At 52.1% G+C, this 16,450-nt stretch overlaps 1 protein-coding gene across 1 annotated transcript; it reads left to right on the top strand.

The window, feature by feature from the left end:
* Nucleotides 1-6,423: 6,423 nt before the first annotated feature.
* On the top strand, nucleotides 6,424-14,642 carry CKAP4 (cytoskeleton associated protein 4). The gene is made up of 2 exons (XM_032836577.1): nucleotides 6,424-6,978; nucleotides 13,210-14,642. The coding sequence occupies exons 1-2, from the start codon at nucleotides 6,535-6,537 to the stop codon at nucleotides 14,530-14,532; spliced, it is 1,767 nt and encodes a 588-aa protein (XP_032692468.1). The 5' UTR covers nucleotides 6,424-6,534; the 3' UTR covers nucleotides 14,533-14,642.
* Nucleotides 14,643-16,450: the final 1,808 nt, after the last annotated feature.

Raw genomic sequence — 16,450 nt, 5'->3', positions numbered from 1 at the left:
TTTATGTGATTAGATTAGCAACACACATATTGTTATGTGCTGCCTGAACCTATCCTACAACATCGCATTTTCACATATTACCCACTTTTACTCAACTTGCAGAACTTGGAGAACTTCCCAACCCCCCACCTCCTAAAGAGTGGGTACTCTGACAGTGTGGAATGCTGAGAATCAGAAGACATTGTACGTTACGGACAGTCATATCCATGTCGTTACCCATCTCTCTTGTTTTGAGTGCGTCTGTAATCCAGGCAAACTGCCTGGCACTAGGGAGAAGCACAGGAATTGATCATTCTCTGCCCCGAAAGCTCTAGTGTGGAGGACAGTACATAAACAGGCAATCAGAATACGTCCCAGTAGGTGCCGCGACCATCTGGGAGCTGGGGGAGAGGAGCACCAGGGAGGGACGTCTTAACCAGGTTGGGGTGGGGGCACAAAAAGGGTCAAAGAAGCTGAGTTCCTTAGAGATTATGGCAAATTAGGGCCACTGAAGGGAAGCTCAGGGAGAAATGAGGCTAGGGAGAGAAGCAGGGGTTGATTGTCTAGAGTTTTTAACAATTTTTAAAATTTTATTTTATTTTATTATTTTTTCCTTACAGCACACGTAAGGGGTATAACGTGTCTACCAGCAGCCCCGTGAGAGGGTGCAGTTGCAGAGGTGAATACGAGTGTCTGGTTGAGAGAGAGCCCTGTCTCCTTCCCAGTTCGAGATTCATGATGCTCATTAAACGTCTGGATTTTATCAGAAGGCCTTGGATAAATGACTCCAGACTAAGTTTGCTTTCTTATCGGCTTGTCCACTCCTGCGCTAACAGGGAGTGTGAGCTCTCAGGTCAACTGCCTTGATTCTAGCCTTGACTCCTACCATTCTCAAGTTGTGTCACCTTCTGTAGGTTGGCCCCCTGGTTGGGCGAACTGGATCAGTACTGCTGCGGCGCCCCCATTGAAGGCCCACTCAGGCTGGAAGGAGGTAAGAATGCAAGTTAAGCTCCTGGCATAATGCCTGGCACACAGTAAGTGATCAGTAAATGGTGACTTTTGTGATCCTGCAGCCTAATCATGTTAGTGATCATCCTCTTGGTCATCGCCATCTCCATCATCATCATCATTGCCATCATTGTCACCCCTCCTGCCATCGTTCCCAATATCATCATAATGATACTGACAACCTAGGAGGTCATTCCTCACCGGGTTCCTCCCCTCCACTGTCCCTCCTTGTGGTCTTCCTATGAAAGGGAAGGCCTTACATAGAGGGATTTGACTCACATGAAATTCATTACATTTATTAAGCTCCTACTATGTGATGGACATTGTGTTCTAAGGACTAGAGAACACAAGAGTGAGCTCAAGAAAGTAGAACTTACACTCTGATGAGAAGAGACAGACAAGGGACGCCTGGGTGGCTCAGTTGGTTAAGCAGCTGCCTTCGGCTCAGGTCATGATCCCAGCGTCCTGGGATCGAGTCCCGCATCGGGCTCCTTGCTCGGCGGGGAGCCTGCTTCTCCCTCTGCCTGCCATTCTGTCTGCCTGTGCTTGCTCTCTCTCCATCTCTCTCTCTGACAAATAAATAAAATCTTTAAAAAAAAATAAAATTAAAAAAAAAAAGAAGAGACAGACAAAAATAATTAAATAAGCAAATACACAGTTTGTCAGAGAAAAACAAATACTATAGAGGAAAAGGAAGCCAAGGAAGACAGACAGACACTACCTTGGGTTGGGTAGTTGTTATTTTCTATTTTCCAAGAAAGAAGTCCCCTCTTTCATGGAGCTATAGCATTTGGAGTTGGGGAGCTCCTGGGGCTGGGAACCTCTGAGGCCCTCTCCTAGCACTCCAGAGCCAAGTACAAAGGAGGCCGTCACCTCTAACACACACCCTGTTTGCAGGGCACTCAGGTCCATGTCTTGGCCTCTGGGGGACTTGTCAACCTGGAACTGAGAAGAAGCAATAGTAAGTAACAGGGTTTCTTCCTGCCTCCCTCCCTCCCTTCCTTCCTTTTTCTTTCTTTCCTTCTTTTTTTCTTCTTCCTTCTTTCCTTCCTTCCTCTTCCTCCCTCCCTCCCTCTCTTTCTTTCTTTCAAGATTTTATTTATTTATTTGACAGGGAGAGAGCACAAGCAGAGGGAGTCACAGGCAGAGGGAGAGGGAGAAGCAGGCCCCCCGCTGAGCAGGGAGCCTGATGTGGGACTCGATCCCAGGACCGTGGGATCATGACCCGAGTTGAAGGCAGCGATTTAACCAGCTGAGCCACCAGGCACCCTAACATGGGCTTTCTGCTTCGGCATTCCAACAGAAATACAGAAAACCAAGAGGGCTGCAGGCCTACAAATCTGTCTTACAATTTATGTCCATGAAGCCTGAGGATGTTCAGAAGTGTTTTTGCACAAGCTGGGAGAAAGGAAGAGCTGTCTCTAGCTCTTCTTCCTCTTCTCCACCCCCATCCCTGACCATCTAATACACTTTAGGGAGGAAGAAGAGGACAAGGGATAGAGGTGAAAAACTCAGGGGGAAAATCAGGGAAACCTCCTTCACACACATGCTGTGTTGATTCCGAGGATGGGCTGGGAGAATGGAAATGTCCCAGCACGGCTGCTGCCTTCCTGGCCTAGAAGATTCAAGGGGGCACTCATGTCCTCTGGGTGCAGCCAAACACAACCACGCTTCAGAGGAAGACACTGCCTGCTTTCTCAGGTCAAATACATCAGAACCTGTGGTCTATAAGCCACATATGGTGCTGGGAGTGCCAAGAAATAATGATGAAAGAAAATGGTTGAAATCTAGACACAGAAGCTCTGTGTAGCTCTGCTTTTGCTCAGTGAAGCTGCAAGTCCTATTAGCTACCCTCTAGTCCTTGAGCCCTGTGTGCCCTGTGTCATATGCTGTCTCTCAGCAACCCAGTGAGGTAATTCTTATTACCCACCTCTCACAGATGAAGACACAGAGGTTCAGAGTGGTCACGCTCTCTAGTCAGTCATGGAAGCTGAATTTGAACCCACATCACTCTATTTGGGAGCTCTATCTTAACCATTATACTTCACTACCTATCAGAGGAAAGGGTCAGCAGGGAAGCACTAAAAATAGGAATGCTCCCCTCCCCCACGAGCTATGCTTCCGGTGCTCAGCAGAGGAAGAAAATTGAGAAACCTTCCATGCTTTCTGGCCTAAGCTCTGCCTTAACTTTTAATACTGTAAATATTTAATTATTTCTGATACCAGATATGACTATTTTTCTCTAGGAAATAGATTAATAGAATAAGAAAGTTCTTTAGAGATGCAGAAGAGCTGACCTTGAAATCAACAGAGAAGGTTAAGTACATGTCTCAAGGTCAGAGTTAGGTTCCTGGCAAAGCTAAGGTTAAAAGAGCAGCGCTCCTGTATCCCAGGCCAGAGCCTGACGGAGCCCCTGAAGCTGCTTTGCAGGTTATCACTGCTCTGCCCTAACAGATGACTGCATGAAGGAGGATGACTGCCTTGTTTGCACACCAGGGATTTTCAACAAAAGCTGCACTCAGCTGAACAGCTTTTAAACAAGGCACTTCTAGCACCTTCTGATGAGTTAGTCTCTACCATCTCCTTTCCTAGGTCATGTGCTCTTTTGAATTAGGAGATTCCTACCATTTCTCCTTGTATTTAGCTGGAATGGATGCTCCTCTCTGTCTGGGGCAGTTGGTTGTATTTCTAGTTCAGAACCTGCTGTAATTTACTCTGGCCTCCCACACGAATACTGACTCTTCTGCCTGCCTGGCTGGCTTCTGCCGACCTCTGCAATCTGGACCCATTACATCCAGCTCATTTTTTTCTTCCCTACTTCGTGACACATACTACTTGTCAGATTGGAGTCCTGGGCTTACCCTATTTCTGTGGCAGAAATATCCTCCCTGCTCTCCCCCTGTGCAAATCCATTCTTCAAGGCTTTGCTCAGACCTTCCTGCCCCAGATTTCCCCATGTACCTACAGCCGTGGGATGAGCTCCTTTTACATTTATTTTCTCAAGCACATAATTTGGCCCTAAAAATGTTTCCACACATTCCTCAAATGTAATGCAGGCCCCTTGAGGGCAGGTCCACATGTTCATTGGTTCCCTAGAGATTTTTAAAACCACCTCATTTGGTGAGATACAAAGAGAAGTATAAGTGATGGTTGCTTCCTGTCCTGGAGGAAGGGAGACTAGTACTTTGCAGATATCTGTCTGGTGTATATTGGACCCTCCACAAAGATTTGTTTTATTTATTTATTTATTTATAAAGACTTTATTTATTTGACAGAGAGGGACACAGTAAGAGAGAGAACACAAGCTGGGGGAGTGGGAGTGGGAGAGGGAGAAGCAGGCTTCCCGCTGAGCACCGATGCAGGGCTTGATCCCAGGACCCGGAATCAGGACCTGAGAAGAAGGCAGACGCTTAACGACTGAGCCACCCAGGTTCAATATGTTTTATTGAACATATATGATGCCTCTTACTGCAAGTATTTGCTGTCTCTAAGTGTCATGAGAGGTGATGTTATAGGGAAGGCATCACAAAAGAAGTGGCATTTGAAGTGGACCTTAAAGACCAGGAACATGACTTTAAAAACAGAATTGGCAGAAGAAACGTACGCGCGCGCGCGCATACACACACACACACACACACACATACACATACACACACGGCCAGGCACACACAGGGCACCAGGTTCAGGGGGAAAGCAGGGGAGCTCTGTCCCTGCCCCAGCACCAACTAGCCTTAGTGAGAGTAGGCAGGTTGCTTGACTTCCAAGCTCCTTCCCCTTCCCTTTCCACTCCAAAGCAGGATGGGCTCTGGAAAACGTCAAGGTTCAAATCATAGCTGTGTGACCTTGAGCCAATCAGTTGGTGTAGGGGCTCAGTTTCCTTCTAATAAAACGGGTAAAATCATCTTGCCTTGCAAGCTTTTTGTGAGGTTTTAAGAACATAAGTTGCTAAGTGCAGAGCTTGGCGTTATTATATTTCCTTCTACCAGAGTAGGGGAGACAAACCCGAGTCGGCCTCCCTCTCCTTGCGCCGCCCCAGGTTTCCCAGCACACAGCATAGAGCCTGTCCCTCGTAGGGGATACGGACAGATTGCAGGACTCCTAAAGAGAAAATGGGAGTTTAAAGAGCTTCAGGAAAAAAAGTCAACAGCATCGACAGTGGACTGACCAGGGAAGGGGGATGCTCGATAAATGTGTTTCCTTGAATAGCCTTTCCGCAGTCCAAGAATCTTTTCTAACTCTCCCTCAACTTGCCTCCGCGGAGCCAGCTGGTTTCTCTACAGCTCATTCTGCCTCCGCCTTCAAACCCCAGTTAAGAGTCAAGGTCCGACTCCGTCGGGCTGGGAGGGCGGGGTTTCCCCAAGTCCCAGGAGAAAAGATGGGGGCGTGGTCCGGTTCCCGCCTCCTTACTCCCACTCCCTGGGGCATGGCTCCTGCGCGCCCCCCTTCATTTCTTTTCTCTTTCAACAGGTCGAAGGGAGGGGACTCGAATTTGGACCACGGCGAAAGCTCAATCCCAGCTCTCCTCCCTCCGACCCGCCTAGCCACCCCCACTTAAGCCGCCTATCCCTGGGGCCCTCGTGGACCCCGCTCAGTCGCCAGTCCCGGCCCCCCGTCGAGCCAGCCCTTCGCCCCTCCCTTTGGCCACCTCGACTCCCGGCCCCCGCCTCGGTAGTTCCAGGCCAGCAGCCCTCCCTACTTCGGCGCCTCCGCCCCCTCCCACTCGGCCACTTCAATCGCCTGCCCGGGCCTCCGTAGACCCCGCTGGGACACCCCGCCCCCCATTCCGGCCGCCACAGACCGCGCTCGGCCACCACCCCCCACCCCAGGCCTGGTGGGCCCCGCTGGGACCTAACCTCCCGCCCCCCACCTCGCCCCCCCCACCTCCCGCCACCTCGGCCCCGTAGACCCCTGTGGGACAACCTCCTCCTGGACCCGGCCGCCTCAGACCGCGCTCGGCCACCACCCTCCCCTCGACTCCCCCTGCCCCCACCCCACGCCTCGCGGACCCCACTGGGACCTTAACCCCCGGTACCCCCTCGCCACCTCGGCCCCGTAGACCCCGCTGGGACAACCTCCTCCCGGACCCGGTCGCCTCAGACCGCGCTTGGCCACCACCCTCCCCTCTGCTCCCCCACCCCGGGACTCGTAGACCGGCCTGGGACACCCCCGCCCCCGCCGCGTGGGTCCCCGTGGCGCCGCCCCCCCGCTCGGCCCCCCTCCTTGGGGTCGAGGCGGCAGGGGGAGGGGCCGCGCCGGCCCCCGCGTGCGTGGCAGGCTCTCCCGGCTCGGCTCTCCCGGCCTCCCTTCCCGGGAGGCGGGGTCGACGCCGCGGCGGCGGCGGCGGCGGAGGCAGGCCCCCTCCTCCTTCCTCCGTCGTCCGGCCTCCTTCTTCGCGCGCCCGCCGCCCGCTCTCTCTCGGCCGCTCCGACGCCGGCAGCGCCCGCGTGCCGCTCGCCCAGCCCGTGGGGAGCCCGAGGAAGTTTCCCGGGCCGCGTGCCCCGCTCGCTCGCCTCGCAATCCGCGGCCTCACCCGCCGCCGCGCCCGCCATGCCCTCGGCCAAACAAAGGGGCTCCAAGGGCGGCCACGGCGCCGCGAGCCCCTCGGAGAAGGGCGCCCACCCGTCGGGCGGCGCGGATGACGTGGCGAAGAAGCCGCCGCCGGCGCCGCAGCAGCCGCCGCCGCCCGCGCCGCACCCGCAGCAGCACCCGCCGCAGCATCCGCAGAACCAGGCGCACGGCAAGGGCGGCCACCGCGGCGGCAAGTCCTCCTCCTCCGCCGCCGCTGCCGCCTCGTCCTCGGCGTCCTGCTCGCGCAGGCTCGGCCGGGCGCTCAACTTTCTCTTCTACCTCGCCCTGGTGGCGGCGGCCGCCTTCTCGGGCTGGTGTGTCCACCACGTCCTGGAGGAGGTCCAGCAGGTCCGGCGCGGCCACCAGGACTTCTCCCGGCAGAAGGAGGAGCTGGGCCAGGGCTTGCAGGGCGTCGAGCAGAAGGTGGGTACCCCGGCCCCCAACCCGCGGCCCCCGCGCCACAGCCGCGGCGCTGGCTCTGCCCAGGCCCCGGGGCCGGGACCGGAGCCGGGCGCCCTCCTCGGGCGGTCCGGGCCCCCAGTCCCAGGGCTGTCCCCAGACCCTCTTTGTTAATGGCCGCGGAGGAATCGGGCCCCGAGGGATGGGCCGCCGGGAGGATGGTCAGGCCAGCTGGTCAGGGTGGGCCAAGGGCCTGTCACAGAGCATTAGCGGTGACCTGTAAGGAAGCCGCCAGGCTCTGGGGAGCCCATTCTTTTTGGATTAGGAACCGCTGAATGGGCAGAGTTGTCTGAAAAGGAGGTTGGAAGGGACGCCAGCGCATCCCTGGAAGCCTCAGGCAAGGCCGCACCTGGGCTCTCCCTGTGGGAGACATCTGAGCCAGGTTTTAATAAATCCCGATCCTGGGGAAGGAGAAGCAAGTAGTCATACTCATTTGCGAAGTTCAAATGAAATATTACCTATCTTCAGATCCCTTGTGGACCAGTGTCCCCATGTGGGCCTTTGAAATAGCATAAACCAGCTTCAGAGGAAAGGAAAGGCCCCCAAATATTAGAGGGTACTGGTGAGTAATATCACAGACACTTTTTTATGATGTTAAGAGGGCTTACTCACTATCTAATCATCATAGCCACCCTGGCGGGGAGGGAGAAGTAGTAGTTTTGACTCCATTTTCCAGATGAGAAGATTGAGGTTTAGAGAGATGGAGTGAATTGATAAAGACCCCAGCTGGTGAGTGGCAAACTGCATGAGAATGTCGAGGCCACTGCCCAGTTTGGGGTCCACTGAGGCCTCTCTCAGGTATGGATGGACGCAACTTTCACCACACAGCCTCTTAGGTTCCCACCTGTGTGTTGACACACCAAGCGCATCTTCCTGAGTCTCATCCCTTCTCGTTCCTCCTTTTCTGTCCTCCACTAATGTCTTTGCTCAATGAAAGTTGGTTGTATGATTGAAACAAAAAATCCCGCCACCACTTCTGAGCCCGGAACTGCTGCCTCCTTTTCCCAGCATGCTGCCTGCCCTGCCAAGTTTCTATCGACTTTTGTGGAGTATGCAGGACTAGGAATTTCCTCTTAAGACTGGCAGAGCAACTGGAATGAGTCATCCTGCTCCATGCTGCAGGCCAAGGGAGGTGACTTTTCAGAGAGACTTAAGTAGGCAGTGCTGCTTTGCCTATCCTGAATGTCAAGTCATAAGACGTACTGCTAGAGTATAATCACTAGCCTCTCGTTTCCTCCCTCCCATCCACCCAGTTACCAGTCACAATGTTCATTGAAGTCTGATAGTGATACGGTTGCTTCTTGGCACTGTGCCGGGGGGTGGAGGTGGGGGGGGCGGGGGGGGGTTGAGGGGTGGTACCAAGGCGCAAAAAGGCACAAATAATGTTTGCAAAGCAGCACGTAAGGAGTTTTTAGTGGAGGGTTACTGCCATGTGAGTTCGGAAGAAAGAGGGTGTGGAGTTTGCCTGGGCCCATGTCCCAGTGGCCAGGGCAGTGCCAGTGTAGGCCTCGCTGATTGTCAGGAACTGTTGAGAGGAGTGGAGACACTACAGGCAGGGGCGCTGCCTGTGTGTGTTGAAGGGACAGTAGGTGGCTGTCTGGCCTGTAGCAGAGTAACATTTAGGAAGTAGTGAGATGAGAGATTGAAGTTGAGGCCCAGATGGGGGAGGCCTTGAATAGTAGTTGAAGAAACTGGGCTTTACTGTGTCTGCTTCTCCCCTGCCTCTCCCCTATTCCCTCCTCCCCGGCTCCCACCTCTTCTCTGTCAAAGCTGTGTGCACATTACTTTCCATTTGGGGGCTGAGTTTTCCTGTCTACACAGCAAGGGGAGGGCTCTGTCCAGGTTTTTTAAGCATCCACCTGGCTGTATGCTGTTGGAACAGTGTCCTTTCTTTTTAATTTAGCAGTGTAATCAAGCTGTATGTAATGCCTTGGATTTATTGTGCACTCATCTCTTTTGACTCTCACAGCAGCTGGAAGAGGTGAGCACAAGTAGACCGCCCGTTTCACAGATGAGGAGAGTGAGCCACGAGAAGGCCGAGGAAATGCAAGGTCACACAGCTAGTAAGGGGCAGGGCTAGGATTCATACTGCAGTTAGCTCCTAGGAGAGTCTTAGCCCTTTGTTCGTTTTATTATCTTGCCTGTGGCTTGTGAGGTATGTAGTAGCTATTCAGTTAATGCCTGGTCCGGTGATGTGGAGCTCAGAATGTGCCCAGAACAGTACTGAGATTTGAACACTGTGTGTGGCCACTTCTGTCTGCTCCTCCGAGGAGGCCAGGAAATGAGTGATTTTGCTTTGAAGAGTGAGCAGTGGTGACTCCTCTGAAAGCCTAAACTTGAGCCCCTTTTTAACTCTGTGATGCTTCGTGCAGGGTGGGCTTTGGTTCTTAGCAGGAACCTATACTTACAGTATTATTATTCGTAATTAGTATTCAGCATGGGCTAGGCATCCTATTAAGTGCTTCCCAGCCACCCTCTGAGGCAGGACCCATTCATTAGCGCTTTCCACAGGTGGTCCAGCCTGGCCTGGAGCCTGCGGTATAACTCGTTCAAGGTCACACACAGCCCCTAAGTGGGGGACTTGGGGTCAGAGTCAAAGCAGTGCGACTTGAAGCACGCCACAGGGCCGCTTGCCTGGTCTCATTGTGCAGATGGTCCCAGTGTTGGGAAATGGCCCAGGTCTGCTGAATGACCGCAGCCTGGGCAGAGAAGCTGGCCTGTCCTTCCACGGAAGGTTCAGTGGGCACAGGGGTGCGGGCTTCCAAAGATGCTGGCAGTTTGGTTGGAGGCTGGGAAGGGCCCGTGTGGCCCTGGCGGATCCAGGGTGGCATAAAGTGATGGGAGGGGTAGGCTTAGGCCCAGGAGGGACAGTTGAATGAGATGAGCGGTTGTTTGTGGAAGAGTGAGTTCTCTGGTTGTGTTTCTTTGTTTTCTCGTCTTGACTGGAGGAGTCAGAGCTTCTGAGGGTAGGCAGCATTTCCTCCACACACTCAGTGCACGTAGAACAGGTTTCTGCTAGAGCTTATCACTGGGGGTTAAGAGCTCAGGTGGTGACCTCACACGTTCTGGGATTTTGGTGCTCAGCCTGACCATTTCCCAGTTTCCTGATTGGTAAACTGGAAATCATTGGGAGCCACCCACTCATGAGATAATTACGAAGTACTTTGCATATTTTTTGGTATACAGGAAGTGCCCTGTTGAACGGCAGCCACCACTGTCTCCCCTTGTGCTATGAGCTCCTTGAGTGCAGGGATCCTGTTCTAACCATCGTTTTTTCTCTGGTGTTCTGCCCACCATTTAGTGGGCACCCCACATATGTTGGGAGAACAGATGCATCCATTGCATATTGATTATAATGAGGTCTTTGCATGGAAAGATGTACAGCTCACAACACCATCAGTAGGGGGGCGAGTTCTGTATTATTTTCCTAGTGTTGGGGGTTGATGTGTTTGGTTTCATCCATAATTTCTGATCTAGTCCCCTTCCTTGCCATTTGCCAAGAGCCAGCCCCTGTTAGGGGCGACAGGGATCACAGGGGAAATGGACTAGCTCAGTCTTCTCTAGGCTTTGTGCTATTAATTAATTAATTCCTGCTTCATTCGGAAAACACTGCAGGAACGCCTGCCACGTTGCAGGTACTGTGCTTGCCTGGCCATGCCTCTGTTCTAAGTGCTGTGCACAGCAGGCGGGAGCTGTGATTGAACAGCTTAGTTTTGGAGGTGAGTTCTCCCTGGTATCTTCTCAAAGTACCCTTTATGAATCAGGTTATATTGAGTTGAACGGGGAAATTGTCTAGTATTCCGAAAACCTCATTTTCGGAAATGAAAATCTCATTCTAATCTGTTTTAACATCACAGACTATTGGAACCCGAAAGGGACTTTAGAAACTATTTGTTAATAGACGAGGAGTTGGGACCTGCAAAGTGAGTGACTTATCTGTGCTCCCTGAGCTGGTTTTAGGTGGGGCTGGCACCGGACCCCCGAGCGGCTGTTTGTTGACCATTCACTATGTGTCAGACAAAACTGAAGCTGTAGATATCTTCACTCTAGCTTAATCCTCCCACGACGAGCCTAGATAGAGTCAGGTACTGTTTTGTTCCCGTCCTGCTGCTGAGGTAACTAAGGCACAGACGGGTTGAGTAACATGCCCAGGATCACACAGCTAGGAAGTGTCCCAACCAAGATTTGAACATAGCCAGTCCGGTTCCAGAACTCATGCTGTTTTATTTTTTGCCTTGTCGCCACGGAAGTATTTAGGCATAAACAGAAGAGATCGATATAATGAGCCCCGTTTTCAATAATGCTTTTTTTTTTTCCTTTGCTATTCTTGTTTGTTTCATTCCATCACCACTTCTTCCCTCCCATTTTGTTTTGCTCTTTTGGGACTGGAGTCAGAGCAGGGTCTCTGAAGCATTCTCTTCCACCCTTTGCTGGGTGCCCACCTGGTCTCTCTTGTTCTTAGATGCTCTGGGTGTTGGGAAATAGCCCAGGTGTGCGGCGTGGCTGCAGCCTGGGCCGAGAGGACAGCCTGTCCTGAGTCGAGAGATTCAGCAGGCAAGGGTGGGGCAGGCCCCCTGGAGGGCCCGTGTGGCTCTGGCAGACCCAGAGGATATGGACCCAGGATCTAATTTTCACTGAACATTAGTTCATCCCAAGTATTTCAAGATTTATTTTTAACAAATAGGAGTGCCTTCTCTTCCCTTTCCTTTTGGCAAAACACAGTATATTATACCTAACAAAGTTAATGGAAAGGCTTGCTTCTCATCTAATACCTAATTCAAAATCAGATTTCCCGAGGACCCCCTTAAAAATCTCTCTTTTATAGTTGCTTTGTTTGAATCAGGATCCATGTATAAGTCCACATATTGTGTTTGGTTGGTGAATCTCTTAAATTTCTTCTAATGTATAATTTTCCCCGACTTTCCCCTTTAAAAATGCCATTCAATTATTGAAGGTCCTGGCTCTTTGTTGTATAGGATTTTCCACATCGTGGGTTTGGCCGATTGCGCCCTTGCTGCGTGTTTTTCTCTTGCATGTTCCTGTGAATTGGTGGTTAGAGCTGGAGGCTTTTTTTTGCAAGAAAGTGTTCTGGGTGGCTCTGTGTGTCGGTAGTCCCTGGCCTGTCAGGCTCAGCACATCAGACCAGTTCTCTGGAGAGGTTCCAGGTCAGACCTTGGTTAGCGGAGAATTTATTTAGTATGAGTGTGTCGTGGCAAACAGGAGCATAACGTGCTCACAAAGCCAGAGAGTGCTAAGGGAGCATCTGGCCCAAGTCATATTTTCGGGTGAGGACAGTGACTTGGTCAGGGCCGCCCAACTAGAATTGGCAAGCTAGACACCTGAACCTTTGTCTCGTGCCTCCCAGTCGAGTGTCTCCATGTGTCTCAGCTTTTTTTCTGTGAAAGGAAGACTTTTCAATTGCAGGAGCTAGAAACTCAGCCTCACTGGCTTAAAGAGGGACGGGGGAAGGGAGAGAGAAAATGTATTTTTTTTTTTTAAGATGTTATTTATTTTATTTGTTAGAGAGGGAGAGCGTGAGCACCGGCAGACAGAGTGGTAGGCAGAGGCAGAGGGAGAAGCAGGCTCCCAGCCGAGCAAGGAGCCCGATGTGGGACTCGATCCCAGGATGCCAGGATCATGACCTGAGCCAAAGGTAGCCGCTTAACCAACTGAGCCACCCAGGCGTCCCGAAAATGTATTGTCTTAAACCAAAAAGTTCAAGAGCAGATTCCTTCCGGTGTAGCTGTACCCAGAGATGCAGATTGTATCTTCAGAGCGTGATCTTGCCGTCTCTTAGTTTTGCTTCCCACCGTGCTGGTTTGATTCGTAGACTGGCATTCTTCGTGGGCCCGTCTGAGCCTCTCCAGGCTTCCTCCATCCCATAACTAGCAATCCCAACAGAAGAAGGTTTTCTTTACGAGTAGTCTTGGGATTGACCGACTGGCCGAAGGCCCATCCCCGGGCTGATCACTGTGTCTTCAGGAGAGCGGACCCCTGGAGCACTTGGAAAGGGCCTTTAGGTTGGTCCCGCAAACCACATGGAATGTGTGTGGAGGGAAGGTTCTTTCTCCAAGGCCAGTTACTGTTCCGTTCCTGAAGAGAGACCCGAAGCTGGGCAGACAAAAGGAAATATAGCTGTGTTGCATGGAACTCATCAGCTCTTCTCAGCAGTTAACGTGTGGATTTTGGTTACAGGTGCAGTCTCTTCAAGCCACATTTGGGACTTTTGAGTCCATCTTGAGAAGCTCCCAGCATAAACAAGACCTCACGGAGAAAGCTGTGAAGCAGGGGGAGAGCGAGATCAACCGGATCAGTGAAGTTCTGCAGAAGCTCCAGAATGAGATTCTCAAAGACCTCTCCGACGGCATCCACGTGGTGAAGGATGCCCGGGAGCGGGACTTCACGTCTCTGGAGAACACGGTGGAGGAAAGGCTGACGGAACTCACCAAGTCCATCAACGACAACATCGCCATCTTCACCGAGGTCCAGAAGAGGAGCCAGAAGGAAATCAACGACGTGAAGGCGAAGGTTGCCTCTCTGGAAGACTCCGAGGGGTACAAGCAGGATTTGAAAGCCTTGAAGGAAGCTGTGAAGGAAACACAGGTCTCTGTGAAGTCCAAAGAAAAGGACATCGAGGCCTTGAGAAGCACCCTCCAGACCTTGGAGTCTGACGTCTACACCGAGGTCAAGGAGCTGGTGAGCCTCAAGCAGGAGCAGCAGAAGTTCAAGGAGGCGGCCAATTCGGAGCACCTCACCTTGCAGGCCCTCACAGAGAAGCTTCTCCAGTCCGAGGAGGTCACCTCCCGCCTTCCCGAGGAGATCAGGAGACTCAAGGAGGAGCTGCGCCACCTGGAAACGGAGGCCCTCAGGCCGGAAGAAGATGGGGTTTACAAGCACGCTGGCTCCTTAGCCGCGCTCCAGGAGAAGAGTCAGGGATTGGACTCCAGGCTCCAGACCGTGGAAGATGGCGTGGATGCCGTGCAGACGGCCTCTGCGCGCCACAGTGAGAACCTGGAGGCCCTGCTGGCCAAGAGCGAGGAGCACGAGCGGCGCCTGGCCGCCCTGCAGGAGCGCGTGGCCGGCCTGGGCCCTTCGGAGGCCGACGCGGGGGGCCTGGCCAGTACGGTGAGGAGCCTGGGTGAGGCCCAGCTCTCGCTCTACAGCGACGTGGAGGAGCTGAAGAGAAGCATGGGCGAGCTCCCCAGCACCGTGGAGGCTCTCCAGAAGGTGCAGGAGCAAGTCCATACGCTGCTGGGCCAGGACCCGGCCCGGGCGGCCCCCTTGCCTCAGGACTTCCTGGACAGACTCTCTTCTCTAGACAACCTCAAAGCCTCAGTCAGCCAAGTGGAGTTGGACTTGAGGATGCTCAGGACTGCCGTGGACAGTTTGGTCGCATACTCAGTGAAAATAGAAACCAACGAGAACAACCTGGAATCCGCTAAGGGCTTGTTAGATGACCTGAGAAATGACCTGGATAGGTTGTTCCTGAAAGTGGAGAAGATTCACGAAAAAGTCTGAGTGAACGCACATGCAGGGTGCGGAGTTGATCCAGTTTCTCATGACCAAAAAATGGGTTGTTTTCTCCTGCGCGCCCTACCCCCTGGGTTCTTGTTCCCTCTTAAAAAGCAGTGGACCCCCCCCGCCACCGCCTGAACACCAAGGCATTTTATATTTTTGTGCCCAGTTAATTTATTTATGATTATTACCACACACCATTGGTTTCTCATGTTCTCTGCTTCTGCTTTTGGTTGGTTTCCTCAAGGCCTGGCCCCTGCTAGTCAGAGGGGCCTTCTAGGAGGGATGGCTCTAGTGTCCGAGAAGAATGGCTTCAACTGGGGATTAGCAGAAGCAGATTACGTGTGACCTCACAAAACCTTGCCTGCCTGGCAGATTTCAAGTAAAAAAAAGTCGGGGGAGGAGGCACTTTTCTTTCTCATTCTCTTTAAGGACAATTAATTTTACCTTTTTTTTTTTTTTTAATACTTCCGGCCGAAGTTTTCATGAGCTGCCACTCACTTCTTGTCTTCCACTTAAACTGGTTAAAACTTATAAGTGTCAGCTCTGATTTGGGAGGGGGACAAGCCCCTTGGTTTTTAGTTGATAAGAACCAGCTGCTTGACTTGACGGCTACCTCCCGTGGTGTGGGGTGCCTTTTCCATTCCTGAATCATCTTGTGATCTCCAAGGTAACTATGCAAAGAATCCAGATGGTTCTGAATGTGAAAGCCACAACACCTCAGAGTCCCCTGTGGCCAGCCTGCGTCACCTCTTGGTAGGGTCCCCGGATAATACGTTGGTTTAGAATCCCGGAAAGGGGACTCCTTGGAATCCTTCAGGAAATGTGTGATGAGAGCGGTCCACAAAGGCATGGGCTGTCTCCCTGGAGAATGGAGGCCATGTGTTTTTATTTTCTCATGATGTCCATGAAGAGGTTTGCTGTCCCAGCAGACCCCCATCTGTCAGTGAGAAGGAATGTGCATTTTCTGTAGTTTTTTGCTGTTTCCCTTCGAGCTGTACTGTTCTTTAATGGCTGTCTTGCCTTTCAAAAAAGAAGAAAAAAAGAAAAAAAAGAAAATTAAGAGAAAAAAAGGTTTGTTTAGTTTACTGTGAAATGAACTGTATGGCTTATTTACAGTATTTTTAATTCTTAATAAACACGAGCTTTGTTACAACTTTTCTAGAGGTGGTTTTCTGAGAATTTAGCAATTGTGATGTATTCCTTAGACTGGAAAGGTCGGGAAGTTTTCGATTTTAAGAGCGTTGCAATTCTAAAAGCAAGGTGGCCTCATTCTTAGGCCTGGGGACGTGCCTTTGACCGATTGCAGGTTTGACTATAGGCATTTGCCAACTCTGAACTACAGCAGAATCTGCTGGGAGCTTTCAACAATGCCTGGGCCTGCCCCCACGGATTCTGATTCTGTGGGCATAAAAAGGGTTGCATTAGCATTTCAAAGGCTCCCTGCTGATTGGAAAGTGCGCTGGGGTTGAGAACTGTGGTCGTGGACCATCTTAAGTGACCTGCAGCCTTCAGTTTCTTGGGGAAACGGATTTTGGATGGCGTTCGTTGAGTCCCTATGTGCCATGCCTTGTGCTAAGTGCTTGATGGGCCCCTATATCTTTCTCCTAATATTCCCCGGAGCCAGGCGTGGGCATTCTGCATTTTACTGAGGGGCCGCAGGCTGGCAAGCTTCGAGTAAGATCATTATTAGCTAGACAGGGCTGAGATTCTAACCCAGTCCTGCTCTTAACTGACAGGCTACTCTACCTTCCACCCTCAAGAGGCAGGACCACCCCCTCCCCCACCCAGCTTCAGGACCCTGAGGCTGCAAGAGCTCTTCTGGCCCATGCAGGGTGTGGAAGGGGAGGAGCCTGAGTGCCACTGTGGTCTCCTGCTCTCTTTTTCTGGCTGGTGGCCCTCATCCCAGAACTTTTTGGTT

Source organism: Lontra canadensis, unplaced genomic scaffold (genome assembly GCF_010015895.1).
Source record: "Lontra canadensis isolate GAN:19392208 unplaced genomic scaffold, GSC_riverotter_1.0 scaffold93, whole genome shotgun sequence".
Classification (NCBI taxonomy): Eukaryota; Metazoa; Chordata; class Mammalia; order Carnivora; family Mustelidae; genus Lontra; species Lontra canadensis.
Note: the sequence above shows the minus strand (reverse complement) of the source record. Positions and strands in the feature narration are given on the sequence as shown.